The sequence below is a fragment of the Aspergillus affinis genome (genome assembly GCF_023601865.1).
Source record: "Aspergillus affinis strain CMG 70 chromosome Unknown NODE_210_length_33316_cov_109_100575, whole genome shotgun sequence".
Classification (NCBI taxonomy): Eukaryota; Fungi; Ascomycota; class Eurotiomycetes; order Eurotiales; family Aspergillaceae; genus Aspergillus; species Aspergillus affinis.
The window spans coordinates 1-13,234 of NW_026515991.1; the positions used below are offsets into that span (position 1 = coordinate 1).

General features: G+C 55.2%; 6 protein-coding genes across 6 annotated transcripts; 2 read left to right on the top strand and 4 right to left on the bottom strand.

Moving 5' to 3' along the window:
- On the bottom strand, nucleotides 1-794 carry KD926_004441 (integrase zinc binding domain-containing protein; the record flags this gene model as incomplete). The annotated part of the gene is made up of 2 exons (XM_053095143.1): nucleotides 1-319; nucleotides 533-794. Coding segments are annotated over 2 exons (581 nt in total), but the record flags the coding sequence as incomplete, so codon positions are not given.
- Nucleotides 795-875: 81 nt separating this feature from the next.
- KD926_004442 (retrovirus polyprotein) lies at nucleotides 876-2,837 on the bottom strand (the record flags this gene model as incomplete). Its single annotated transcript, XM_053095144.1, has 3 exons — nucleotides 876-1,479; nucleotides 1,609-2,557; nucleotides 2,612-2,837. 3 exons carry the CDS (start codon nucleotides 2,835-2,837, stop codon nucleotides 876-878), a joined length of 1,779 nt encoding a protein of 592 aa, XP_052950151.1.
- Nucleotides 2,838-3,755: 918 nt separating this feature from the next.
- KD926_004443 (short-chain dehydrogenase) lies at nucleotides 3,756-4,742 on the top strand (the record flags this gene model as incomplete). Its single annotated transcript, XM_053095145.1, has 1 exon — nucleotides 3,756-4,742. One exon carries the CDS (start codon nucleotides 3,756-3,758, stop codon nucleotides 4,740-4,742), a length of 987 nt encoding a protein of 328 aa, XP_052950152.1.
- A 127-nt stretch (nucleotides 4,743-4,869) lies between these two features.
- KD926_004444 (FAD-dependent oxidoreductase) lies at nucleotides 4,870-6,706 on the bottom strand (the record flags this gene model as incomplete). The annotated part of the gene is made up of 3 exons (XM_053095146.1): nucleotides 4,870-6,133; nucleotides 6,206-6,406; nucleotides 6,459-6,706. The coding sequence occupies 3 exons, from the start codon at nucleotides 6,704-6,706 to the stop codon at nucleotides 4,870-4,872; spliced, it is 1,713 nt and encodes a 570-aa protein (XP_052950153.1).
- Nucleotides 6,707-7,910: 1,204 nt separating this feature from the next.
- On the top strand, nucleotides 7,911-11,524 carry KD926_004445 (cytochrome P450; the record flags this gene model as incomplete). The annotated part of the gene is made up of 9 exons (XM_053095147.1): nucleotides 7,911-8,078; nucleotides 8,128-8,164; nucleotides 8,218-8,294; nucleotides 8,351-8,724; nucleotides 8,790-9,183; nucleotides 9,616-10,006; nucleotides 10,059-10,600; nucleotides 10,659-10,995; nucleotides 11,097-11,524. The coding sequence occupies 9 exons, from the start codon at nucleotides 7,911-7,913 to the stop codon at nucleotides 11,522-11,524; spliced, it is 2,748 nt and encodes a 915-aa protein (XP_052950154.1).
- Nucleotides 11,525-11,597: 73 nt separating this feature from the next.
- fma-AT (acetyltransferase fmaC) lies at nucleotides 11,598-12,392 on the bottom strand (the record flags this gene model as incomplete). Its single annotated transcript, XM_053095148.1, has 1 exon — nucleotides 11,598-12,392. One exon carries the CDS (start codon nucleotides 12,390-12,392, stop codon nucleotides 11,598-11,600), a length of 795 nt encoding a protein of 264 aa, XP_052950155.1.
- Nucleotides 12,393-13,234: the final 842 nt, after the last annotated feature.

Here is a 13,234-nt window from a genome sequence, read left to right on the forward strand (position 1 = left end):
GCTAGTTCAATTTGACCCTTAGCGTAGTCCCAGATCTGTTCTAAATTGCGAGCAGTCTGGCGAGCTTCAGCTTGATCATGAGGTCTATCCCGAGGTTTCGAGGGCGAGACCCAGTCAAAGGAGACCCGGGGTTCGTAGCCACGCTCAACCTGGAAGGGGGATAACCCGGTTGTCTCATGTTCGAGGACGGCGTAGGCGAAATCTATAGCCGGCAACAGCTCTGACCAGTTATCTTGATAGTAATTCACAAAAGGACGGAGCTTTTGGGCGAAATATTGATTAACGATCTCCGTATGGCCATTCATGAAGGGCTTCTGCCCTGAGGTTAGTTTGCGCTTGATCTTCAGCCGCAAGTAGAGCTCCTCTCAGAAAGCAGAGATGAACTGGCCTCTACGGTCTGAAAGGATTGACTCTAACAGTCCTACCCATCGATATATATGTTCGAGGAAGAGCTGGACCATATCCATTGCCGACACATTCTTATGACAGGGGATTGAGATCACCCGCTTCGTCAGGCGATCTACGATCACACAGGCTTCATCAAAGCCGTGCTTGTCCTTCGGGCAGGAGCGAAAGTCCATAGAGATATGCTCCCAGGGGCGATTCGGGATATCGAGGGGTTGAAGCAACCCTGGGGGCAGATCCCTTCTAGTAGTAGTTCGATTACATATCAAGCAATTGGCCACGTATCGCTTAACATCGTGGCGCCAGCCTGGCCACCAGTATCGGTTCTTAACCAGAGTTTCTGTCTTGGTTCGTCCTGGGTGCGCAGTAGAGGGCTGTCGGTGAACCATGTCGAGCAATCGGGTGCGAAGGTCGCCCTCTTCAGGAACCACAAGCTTATTCTGGAACAGCAGGAGCCCATCCTGCAGAGACTATTCCGAGCCTTCTTCAGCAGCAGCAGCCTTTTCTTCGTCAAGGTCAGTCGCAGTGCGATTAGCCTGCAGTAGACGGTCCATCAACTGGATGTCATCCAGCTCTATGGGAGCGAGAAGTGCTGATATAGCAGATAGCTCCTGTTCAATGGCCTGCGGAGGCAGAACACCCTCTTCCAACCACTCTGGCCTCAACAGAGCCTGGTTCTTTGTGTCTAGGTCCAGAGGACTCTCTTCAGGTCTCGATAAGGCGTCAGCAGCTGCATTTTTTAACCCGGGTCTGAACTTAATCATGAAGTGGAACCTTGAAAGAAACTCTAACCACCGGGCCTGGCGCCCGTTCAATTTCTTCGTAGTCATAAAGTATTCAAGGGCCCTATGATCAGTCCAGATATCTATTCGTTCAGTAGTCTGTAACCCTTCAAGCTCCGTTCTCCAGAGCTCTAGAGCTCGAACTATGGCCAAGAGCTCCTTATCATGAATATCGTAGTTGCGCTCAGCACCGAGCATATTCCTAGAGAAATAGGCAATCGGGTGCCACCTACCCTCAAATAACTGGGAGAATATGCCTGCAACTACCCCGTCAGAGATATCCGTTTCGATCCTAGACGGGAGGGTTAGGTCGTGATGCCGTAGAAGAGGTGCCGAAGTCAAGTGCTTCTTCAGCTGCTCAAAGGCTTTCTAGCAGTCGGAGGTCCATTCAAAGGATACTAGTTTCTTTATTAAGGCGTACAGTGGTCTGGCAATCCTACTGTAGGCCTCTATAAAACGTCGATAGAAGTTGCAGAACCCGAGAAACGACTGGACTCCCCTAACTGTGGTAGGAATCTGCCAGTTAGTGATCACTGCAACCTTCTCAGGGTCAACCTCAATGCCATTTGGGGTCAAGATGAAACCCAAGAACTTAGTTCTCTTCACGTTAAATTCGCACTTGTGAATAGCGGCCTGGAGGCCTGCAGCGCGGAGCCGTTTAAGTACCTCCTGGACGTGGGCCTCGTGTTCAAGCTCGTTTTCACTGAAAATCAGGATATCGTTTACATATACAGTTACGTACTTATCGATCAGATCAATAAAGATGTCATTTATCAGCTGTTGGAACGCTGCGGGTCCATTGGTCAAGCCGAAAGGTAAGACTTGATATTTGTAGAACCCGTACTTGGTACGGAACGTGGTTAGATTCACTGAATCGGGGTGCATTCGTATGCGGTAGAAGCCCTGCCTAATGTCGAGCTTGATAAAGATCTTTGCGTGGTCTAGCCGGTCCAGCAACTCGTCCATCAGGGGCAGGGGATAGCGGTTCTTCTTGATAATTGAGTTCAGTTTCCAGTAGTCTACGCAGAACCGCAGGCCTCCCCCTGGCTTCGCAGCCATTAGTACGGGAGAGCCGAATGGGGCAGCACTGGAAACGATAAAGCCCTTCTGTAGGTTCTCTATTAGATAGGCCTTGATCGCCTCTAGTTCCTTTGCAGAGTATCGATATAGAGGACTATACCCCAGCGTATTCTTATCAGTAAGCTCAATTCGGTAATCGTTTTCCCTTCTCGGGGGCAGCGTATCCGACGCTGACTTCAAGAATACATCTACAAAGCCGTGGTAGGACTCGGGGATCTGTTCTTTCAGCTTCTCGACCTCCAGTTGGCGTTCAGGGTGGTTCTTCTCGTCGATAATCTTGTCAATCTGCGCTAGCGAGGTAATGAAGCAACCCAATTTACCGAGATGAAGCTAGTAAGCCGAACCGCTGATGGCAAAGATATCGACCTCTAGCAGGCCCTTTTTGGCAGTCTTCGGGGGTCGCTCTGGGGCTGGTTCGGGATCGTTCCGGGTTTCCTTGAGTGCCCGCTCCATACGATACAGTGCTCGTTCAGTGTTCTTCTGATGGGTATTGAGTCTGTTCTTGCGAATATATATATCTTGATTCTGACGATTGCTCTCTTGATCCAGTTGTCGATCCCTGCGTACCATATCTTTCTGGTGCTTAGGGTTCACCTTGGGTCTCTGCAAGATTGCCTTGGGTAGGATGATGCTCTGTCGAGCCTGAACCTCTTCCTTTAGCGTAATTGCTTCGGGCTAAAGTAATCGGTTACGGCTGCAGTCAGGTAGAACTTGGTAGGCCTGCAATCACTTCCTATAACACAGGAGCCGCGAAGGCGAAATATTGATTAACGATCTCCGTATGTCACTGCCCATACAAACCTCCGGCCGCGCACAAGGGAAGGGTCACGCACTTTTACCCGCCGCTAGCCCGATCGAGCGACCAACCGTATGGAACAGGATCGAAACGGCTCTGGCATCGCTCCCATCACTTCCCGAACGGTTTTGATACCGCTCATCCGCCCATATAAACTGTCCCTTCTCTCATATAACCCGTCACTTCCTCTCACTTCCTATCGAGGGAAGTGACGGGCGGTAATCGCCTCCCATCACTTCTACTATAGAAATTTAGCGTAGATCTATCGCAGGCTTTCCTAGATATATCTATTGTATTTTTTCCCTTTTATATAATAATAAAGTTTTATCGCGCTGGTTCTGATTTTTAATAGCATACTAGCGGTAATAATTAGACATTTCTATTTTATTTTCACGGGGGTAATATTCAGCGAACTGGCTGTAGGTCGCTATATCAAGTATAATGAGCACGAGCATTGATCCGCCTGATCTATGAGTTCAGGTCGATGCCTGATTTGGATTTTCGGAGTTTACGATATACCGGACCGTCTGACGTACCCGACTTTCTTTGTCTGCAATGCAACCCTCTCTAATCCTGTTTCCTCTAGCTGGACTTGTCTAGTCTCAATCCCCGACCTGCCTTATAAATCCGCCGTCTAGCCCAGCCTTCTCTACTTTCCTAAACCACAACTTCGACAGTCCTCCAGTCTCAACATGAGCTCCCTCAAGCGTGCCTGGCCCCAGCTCTTCCCCTCTAAGGGCACTCTTACCGCGTCCACCATCCCCTCGCAAACCGGCAAAGTCGTTATCGTCACCGGCGCCACCGCTGGCATCGGCCTCGAACTGATCAAAGCCCTCTATTACGCCGGCGCTACCGTCTACCTTGCCGCGCGCAACAAGGACAAAGCCGATGCCGCCATCGCCGACCTCCAGGCTTCTTCCTCCTCCTCTGCCGGCTCTCTCCACTTCCTCCCTCTCGACCTCAACGACCTGCGCACTGTCAAACCCTTCACGCAGGCCTTCCTGGCTGCGGAATCCCGTCTCGACCTGCTCTTCAACAACGCCGGCGTCGCCAACCAGCCACCGTCCCGCCGCACCCAACAAGGCCTGGAACCCCATATCGGCATCAACTGCGTCGCGCCCTACCTGCTCACCCAGCTCCTCGCGCCCCTCCTGACTGCCACCGTCGCCCTGACAAACACCCGCGCCAACAGCGTCCGCGTCGTCTGGTCGACTAGCATGCTGGTCGAGTTCCTGGCCCCGACCGAGGGCGTTCCCCCGGCGGAGCTGGAGCATCCGTCTGCCGATCAAAACCGGAACTACGCCATCAGCAAGGCGGGGAACTGGTTCCTCGCCGACCGTCTGGCCCGGCAGCTGGGCGAGCGCGGCGTCGTCAGCGTCGCGCAGAACCCGGGCAATATCTACACGGGCATCTTTGACGAGGCGCCGCGCCTGACCGTCTGGTTGTCCAAGCCGCTGTATTATAGCCCCGTGGAGGGCGCGCAGACCATGCTGTGGGCCGGGCTGGCCGAGGAGGTCGAGGTGAAGGATGGCGGGCAGTTTGTGATTCCGTTCGGGCGATGGCATCCGTGTCCCAGGGAGGAATTGCTGGAGGCCATGAAAGAGAGGAACGAGGGGGGGAAGGGCTACGGGAGGGTGTTTGAGGAATGGTGTGCGAAACAGGTGGAAAGTTTTCGTTAAGTGATACCTGTTTGTTCATACACTATCTATACATACACACACACATTCTCTCTCTCTCTCTCTCTCTCTCTCTCTCTCTCTGTCTCTCTCTCTGTCTCTCTCTCTCGCTATAGCTATAACTATAGGTCTAAACCCTGCACAACCTTCCGTCCCTCTCAACCCTCCACCCGTCGCTCCCCACCATTGCCGTCCCGTAGAACACCTCCCGCGGATCATACCGCCGCTTGATCGCGCGCAGAGGCCCGTAGTTGTCGCCGAAGAACTGCCGCCGGAAGTCCCCCTGCCGGAAGTCGCCTTCGTTCATGTACGCGCCGCTCTCTGGCCCCGTGATCTCCTGCAGCAGCGGATCGAACTGCTCCGTAATAAGCGTCTCGTGCGCCGCGTTATCCGCGAACGGCCGCTCGTAGTCCCAGTTCGCCGCGACTACCAGCGTGGTGGCCGCCTTGCGCCAGCCCGGGTGCACCGCGTTAGACGGGGCGGCAGCGTTCGACACGTCCAGGCCGACCCCGACGACATGGAAGGCCCCGTGCGACGTGACGGTGCGTAGGGCCGTCGTGAGCGCCGCGTTAGACTCGGGCGACGTGAGCACCGCGCGAGGCACGAGCCTCCCACCTTGCACTTGCGCCGACGTGTACGCGCCGTACGGCAGAGGGCCGAAGTAGTGATCGAAGAAGGGGAGATAGCCGGGGAACGAGGACACGTTAAAGGAAATGGCGAGCGCGTCGAGAGCGTCCAGCCGCTGCAGGAAGGGCTTCATCAACGCCTCAGCCTCGGCCGCGGTACGGTTGGGAAACGTCGCGGGAATCAGCGACAGCGCGCCGTCGACGAGATAGTAGCCGGTGGCGGCGCCGGCGTCGATCCAGGAGGGCATGGCGGCGTGGAAGGCGTCGACGGCGTGCCAGAACTGGTCGGCGGCGTCGGGCGAGCTCGACTTCTGGCTAACGGTTAGGCTGGCGCCAGTAACGGGCGTGTCGACGTGGGCTTTGACGGTCATAGAGAGTACTACGGCGAAGGTACCGCCGCCGCCGCCGGACAGGGCCCAGTAAAGATCGGGATGCGAGGCAGGCGAGGCGCGAACGTGCGATCCGTTGGCCAGCACCACCTCCCATTCCAGCACCTGGTCGGCGCCCAGGCCGTATTGCGTCGATAGCATCGAATGTCCGCCGCCTTGCGTATAGCCACCGCTCAGCCCGACGGTCGAGCAGGTGCCTCCGACGACGCGCAAGTGGTGCTGCGCCGCGAAAGCGTACGCTTCGAAGGCTTGCACGCCGGCGCCCATAGTGATGGTTTTGCCCGTGTAGTGCGAGCTGCGGTAGTTGGAGAGCAAGAGCGAGCGCAGGTTGTGCATCCAAAGCCCTAAGGCGCCTTTGCCGGTCGAACGGCCGAGGAGGCTGATGGATCCCTCGTTAGAACAGACAGACAGACAGACAGAAAGAAAGAAGGAAAGAAAGGAAAAGACTCACTCATGCCCGGTATTCTTTATCACCAGGCGAATATTCCATTTCTGCGCAAATACCAGCCCGGCCGCTACGTCCGCCGCCGTCGACACGTTGATGGCATACTCGACGTAGTTCCCAATCCGACACGGGCTGGACGGCGACGTGAACGGATCGCAGCTCTGGTTCTGGAAATACGGGGCCACGATGGACGACGGGTCCTCCACGCTGGTGACCGTTAGTTTTTGAGTCCATGGCGAGAAGGACAAGGAAAACACACTGTAGCTGTGGATATACCCATTGTTCCTTCAATTCGTCACATCGCGCGGCGTCGACGGCCTCATCATGACACGGAGACCCCAGAGGCACCGTCGCAATCAACCGATTGTTGACCGTCCGATTGAGTCGCGCCCAGGCGCTGTCCGACGGCCATTCTGCGTCCCCGGGGAGATAGCGACATGCGGACCGGGCCTCGACGACGCCGGTCCAGAAGAGCAAGTAGCTATAGGTCCAGAGGGAGGCCTTCATCGTGGGATTCCAATACAGGCGGGTGCAGGGTACTAAGTAACTGCTGCTTGAAGGAAGATGCGGAGGAGGTAAATATATCGTGTCTCAAGACGTGCACCTCTGCTAAGATGGGGGCCATAACTGAAAGTCTGCTATACTAGGTGGGACTAAATTCGAAGGATTGCCTAGTTCTGCGAACAGAACCGATGGTCATCAACGGCTCGTATCTTGAAATAGAGCGATGTTGATGCTCCGATGTATAGAGTCTGGATGCGTGCAAACATATTTCATACCGCAGCTCATGGCTGGCGGTGTAGATGCCATACCACATGGGTTCTATCCGCCGTATACACTCGTTTCATTATAATTATGCGTTCTTCTGTCCACCTCCTAGACGTCCTTTCAAAAGAGATTGATAATCGGGGCAAGGTCAAGGCCAAACAGTTACAAAGTTAGATCGTCAGCACGAGACATGCCACGCCCAGCTCCTGACAAGCCAGTAAGACATACGAAAGACCTGAGCAATGTAGAATACCCAATGTGAAGGCCCCCAAATGTCAGATTGCTCTGGTAGGGTTACATTGCAGTCGAGTGTCCTCGTTTTCGAGTGAGTGTCCGGGCAGGACAAGACTAGAGCCAGCTAGTGGAAGACTGTAGAATCCAACAATGATTTATATCGAATCCAAGACGGAACTCTCCGCTGGTGGGGGCCACAGTTCAAGGTGGTCATGGTTAGGATTTCGGGAGATAACTCTTAGCACTCTTCTAACCACGCAAGGGATTTCGCCGCTCCGAGGTCTACCCACGCTGAAAGCCTGAGCTTTTTTCTGACCACGCTGAACTATGAGCCCCGCTGGTGGCGCTAAATGGCCAAGATACTGTCATCTTACATGCGTCAACTAGTGTCATGACTCCTCTTTGCAGGCCAGACCTGAACAGAGTCCTCATGCATGTCAGCTCCGGGTCACCTTCCCGGGCATCCCCCTGGTGCAAGTGTTAGAATGTGAATGCATTGCAGGACTGACCAACATCCCCGCCCCTCGTAAAATGAGATGTTGCTCATTTGTGATTATATGGCGCCGGGGCGAAAAAATGAAGATGGTCGTCGCATTTGCTATACCTCAGGCAGGGAGGCCCTACGAAGATTTATCAGTAGGATTGCACCCTGTAGAGCATCAACCGTCTTGTCTCCTTTCCATCCCCATTCTCGCTCGTATCTGCGCCGATGGAGACCACGTCGAGTTGGACCGATCACCCGCGGGCAGTGTGGCCCGTGGTGCTGGCCATCGTGTTTCAAGTTCTGGCGATCGTGGCCGTGGGACTTCGCTTCTACGCGCATTCACTCAAACGACAGAAGGTGGCGGATCACGACCTGATGATCGTGGTGGCTTTGGTAAGATGATCCCGACGCCGTGAAGATGTGGGCTGATGGTCTTCTCCAGGTATTCTCCAGCGGTCTGGTTGCTTTGTTGATCATCGGTATGAGATTCGATTTTCGTGCCTTTTACCTACGGACACTGACCTGCTCGCAGCCACCGTTATCGGCGGACTTGGGCAGCATACGTTCGAGCTATCCAACCCTCTCGTCCAGGGGGTTCATTTCGCGAAGGTCAGCCTCACATTGGAAGTCCAGGATCCTGAATACTCACCCCCTGCGCTATTCAGGTCTACGTCGCCAACTCCCCCGTGTGGGCGTGCGCCATCAGCGCCGTCAAGGTCTCCATCCTGCAGCTCTACCTCTCGATCTTCCGGTCAAAACCGTTCCGGTACCTCTGTCTGTCGTTGATCACGATTCAAACCATGTGGTGCGTGATGGTGATCTTGGTCTCGCTTCTTCTCTGCCAACCCCTGAAGTTGAACTGGGATCCCACCGCGGAAGGCCACTGCGGCAGCACGTCGGCGTCGTATCTCTGCGTCCACATCATCAATCTTCTGCTCGACGTCGCTGTAGGAGTTGCGCCAGCACCGGAACTTTGGAAACTGCAGATGAAGCGCCGCAGGAAGATCGAGCTTTCTACGCTCTTTGCCCTGGGAATCGTGTACGTCTTCCATACCTCGTCTTGCCCGAGAAGTGCCCAGCACCAGCAACGTCTAACCCACTCAGGATCTGCGTTATCACGATCTTCCGCATCACGCTCATCAACGAACTCGTCGCCACCGACCTGACCTATTCCACTACCATCCTCTTCTTCTTCACCATTCTCGAGCCCCTACTGGGCATCGTTCTCGCCTCTCTCCCCATGATGAGACCCGTCCTGCAAAGAGTCACCGGGCAGTCGACCGTGTCTAGCGGCTCGCATGGCCTGAATAGCTCGTATGCATCCTCAGGGCTGAAAAAGGGACGCTCGCGTCGCGCCACGATACGGCTGCATAGCAGTGTCGACTCGACGGCGGCAATTAATGAGTCGGAGAATTACGACATGAAGGGGTTCTCGCAGACAAGGGCATCGCCGGTCTGGCCGCAGGAGTCGGCGATTCGAGTGACGAATACGTTTGATGTAGAGCGGTGATTTGGCATACTACTGTACTGTACATACCACTTAATTTCGGCTGATTTCATTCGACTATATTACATTTTGCTCTACTTCTATTTTCTTTTGGCCGTCTTACATGGCTGCATTGCGACTACTGTAGACCATCTAGACTAGACAAGACATTGGCGCTAGACAGCATCGACGGCGAACGGCGAAATCGCGGAGAACGGCGATCTCTTCAGACCTCGCCTCTCCGCCAGGATGAGGTAAAATCGCTACTGCGGTGGCTTGCAAAAGGCCCCAATGAAGTACTCTATATTTGTCAACTACTGCAGTGCAGCCCCTCAACTACTGCAGTGCAGCCCCTCAACTACTGCAGTGCAACCCCTCAACTACTGCAGTGCAACCCCATGCAAGGCTGCCCCCGTTGGCAACGTTATATACGGTATCGTCTAGTACCATACCGTCGATGAACGATTCGGTACGGTATTTGCCTGCTTCTCTTCGCTCTGGATATTTCTATCTTCCATCGTCTATCTTCCATCGTCCCCATCGAGCAGTCCAGTTGCCATCGCCTGTCCTGCCGCAATGGCCTTCGTAGATCAACCTGGGAATCTATCTGCCTGGATGGAGCATGCTAGCCATCCCCGCATCCTGACGGCTGTAGCAGTCCTGCTCGCCTACCTGGTTGCTCTGTCCCTCTACCGACTGTATATCAGCCCTCTGGCTGGCTTCCCCGGGCCCAAGCTCGCGGCCGTCAGCGGATGGTACGAGACCTATTTTGAGATCGTGAAGAAGAGCGGCGGCCAGTTCACCTTTGAGATCAAGCGGATGCATGAGAGATACGGTGAGCGCTCCCACCTGGTCTGATGGAGTTTCCATCCTAAGTCCATCCACAGGGCCCATCGTCCGCATCAGTCCCAAAGAACTACACATCGACGACCCCGAATACTACGAGGCTATCTACAGCGCGAACCGCGGGCTCGACAAGTCCGCACACGTACAGGACCGCTTCGACGCGCCCACGGCGGCCTTCTCGACGCCCTCGCACGAAGTCCACAAACGGCGTCGCGGTGCCATCGCCCCCTTCTTTTCGAAGCGACGCATCTACGAACAGGCCCCCATGATCCAGGCCAACGTCGATCGCATCTGTCGCCGACTCGCGGCCTCGTATCGTGGCACCGGCCACCCTCTCTGCCTGAACGACATGTACGCCAGCTTCGTCACCGACGTGATCATGACCTATGCGTTCAACCGCAGCTATCACTTCCTCGACCAGCCGGGCTTCACCTCGGCTTTCACGCGCTCCATCCAGGGCTTGAAGGACTTTGTGCACTACGCGCAGCAGTTCCCCTGGTTGCCGAGGTTGTTGAATCTCCTGCCGGTGCGCCTGATGGCAATGCTGCAGCCGTCGATGGAGGCGATCTTACTTTTTCAAGAAGTACCTTTCTCTCTCTCTCTCTCTCTATCGAACAGGACTGGCTGACCCTCCCATGCAGGAAATGCGCTCGCACGTCCGCCAGGTCCTCCGCAACCACGAGGCCGGATCTGACGACGACCAAAAAGGTACGATTTTCTACGAACTGCTCAACTCGGGGCTCCCCGCCGAAGACCTCGCGGTGCCTCGTCTCAAGGACGAAGCGATGAGCATTGTCGGCGCCGGCATAGAGACCACCAAAATGGCGAACGTGGTCACCTCGTTTCACATCCTCAATAACCCGGCCATCCTGCGCCGTCTGCAGGATGAGTTGAAAGACGCCATCCCAGACGCGTCGAAGCCGCCAACGTTGTCGGTTCTCGAGCAGTTGCCGTACTTGGGGGCTTGTATTCAGGAGGGTAGGTTTCACCAACAAACGAGACGCAGAGAGAAGAAAGAAAGAAAGAAAGAAAAGCAAATCCGAGACTGGACATGGATTTGATATTAACCTATCCTCTAGGAATCCGCCTCTCCTACGGCGCTACCGCTCGCTCCCAACGCCTCTCCAAACACGACCCCCTCATCTACCACGACTGGGTGATTCCCCCCAACGTCATGGTCAGCCTGGACACGTACCACATGCACCACGACGAGCGCGTCTTCCCCTCCAGCCACGAGTTCAAGCCCGAGCGATGGCTGGACGGGGCGCGCGGCCCGGACGGCGAGAAGAGCCTGACGCGGTACCTGGCTTCGTTTGGCCGCGGCACGCGCATGTGCGTGGGCTTCAATCTGGCGTATGCGGAGATGACGCTGGTTCTGGCGGGCCTGTTCCGGAATTTCCGATTCGAGTTGTTCGAGACGAGTCGGCGAGATGTGGATTGTTATCGCGATATGGTTGGCTTGGAGGTTGCGCCGGGGAGTCGGGGAGTTAGGGTTTTAGTGTTGTAGGGGGAGGTTTAGTTGGTTATAGAGGAAGCTAAGGAATATAGTATAGTATAGTATATAGCACTATAGAAGCCTGTTAAGATGCAATTCTTCCCTCCATCACCTCCCTCAGAAACCTGACCTTCACCTGCATCAACTCCGGGAAATGCTCCCCCTCGACAATATCCATATGCCCGACCCCCTTCTGCACAAACAGCCTCTTCCCACTCCCCTTCAGTTTCTCAAACTGCGTCACCTGCCTCTCCGCCGGACTCAGCCGATCTAGCTCCGGCACGACCATCAACACCGGATTCCGCAGCAGCGACGACTCCCACAGTCCGAACGGCTGCCACATGAGCATCTTGTAGTAGCTCTGCAGCGTCGTGCGGTTGACATGGCCTCGCGCAATCTCCTTCCCCCTGTCCACGATCGCCGCGTACCGCTCCCTATCGATCCCCACGCCGAACCCCGCCGGGTTCTCGCCCTTCTCCGTCACCATCGGGAGGTAGAACGGCTCGTTGCCCGCGATCTGGGACGCACGGTCCTGCGCGCATCGCGCCAGCACCGCGTCCCGCTTGTCGCTCGCCAGCGTGAAGTCCGTGAGCGGCGCCACCGCCACCAGCCCTGCGACGCGCGGATCCAGCGCCCCGGCGCACAGCGCCACAGCGGCGGAGAACGACATGCCCCAGAGGAAGCAGCGCGAGGGGTCGACTGGCGCGTGTGCCTGCGTGACTAGGAATGTCACCGCGTCCGAGTAGTCGCTGGCTTGCTGCATGGGGTCGATTTCGTTGCGTGGTTCCCCCGTCGACTGGCCTGTGTTGCGCGGGTCGTAGAGCAGCACCGTGAAGCCGGACGATTGGAAACTGCTCGCTACGTCGGGCAGGCCGAGCATCTCTTTGACGCAGTTGAACTGCCGGGTTGGGCACTTGTGTTAGCTGGATATGGTATGGCTGATGATTGGGATACTGGGTGCCTACGCCCGGGGTCATGATGATTCCTGGCCCGTTGGGGCTGGATGGGTATAGAGTGCCGCGGAGAGTGAGGCCATCGAGGGTTTTGAATTCGATGGGTTGCTCTGAGAGAGCCATACTGGTGACTATGGCGATTGCTTCGGTGGATTTGGATTTGGAACTGATCCTGGCGGTCAGGGTAGATATGATGCTGTTCTTATGCCGCAATGGAAGACTGGTATACATCGGGATTAGAACTAGGTACCTATCTTTGCGTCCTGTCAATACCTGTACAGACAATACCGATACCGCGTAATGACCGGGCCAGAATTGCTGCCAGCCTCGCTTCTTATTATTATTATTGTGACGGTCTACAAAGGAGCTCAGTAAAAGACAAGTTTGTTTATGACTCGTAGTCAAGGAATTTTCCCATGGAGAGGAAAGGCTATCTAGGAGCGAGGATCTAGCGCCTCTATGTACTGCCCGAGGTTCCGCCTCAGGCAGGACTATATCCAGGAAGGTTTCTCCATACCGGGAGGTTCGTTGGCTCAGGAAGTCAATCCAGGAAGTCAATCCAGGAAGTTTCCTGATTTCAGGAAGTCACAATTATTAACGGCTTGCAGGGGAGTGAGAGGGCAAATGCAACCAGATCCTGATTCTAGACTGGCCGGCTGATGTCGTTTCGAGGAATGTGCCTGTTCTGGCTTAGTCGATTTTCAGACACGCCTATTGATCCTTGCACAACGGAACAGTCTACTTTATCCATCCTTTTGTCTCACTTACT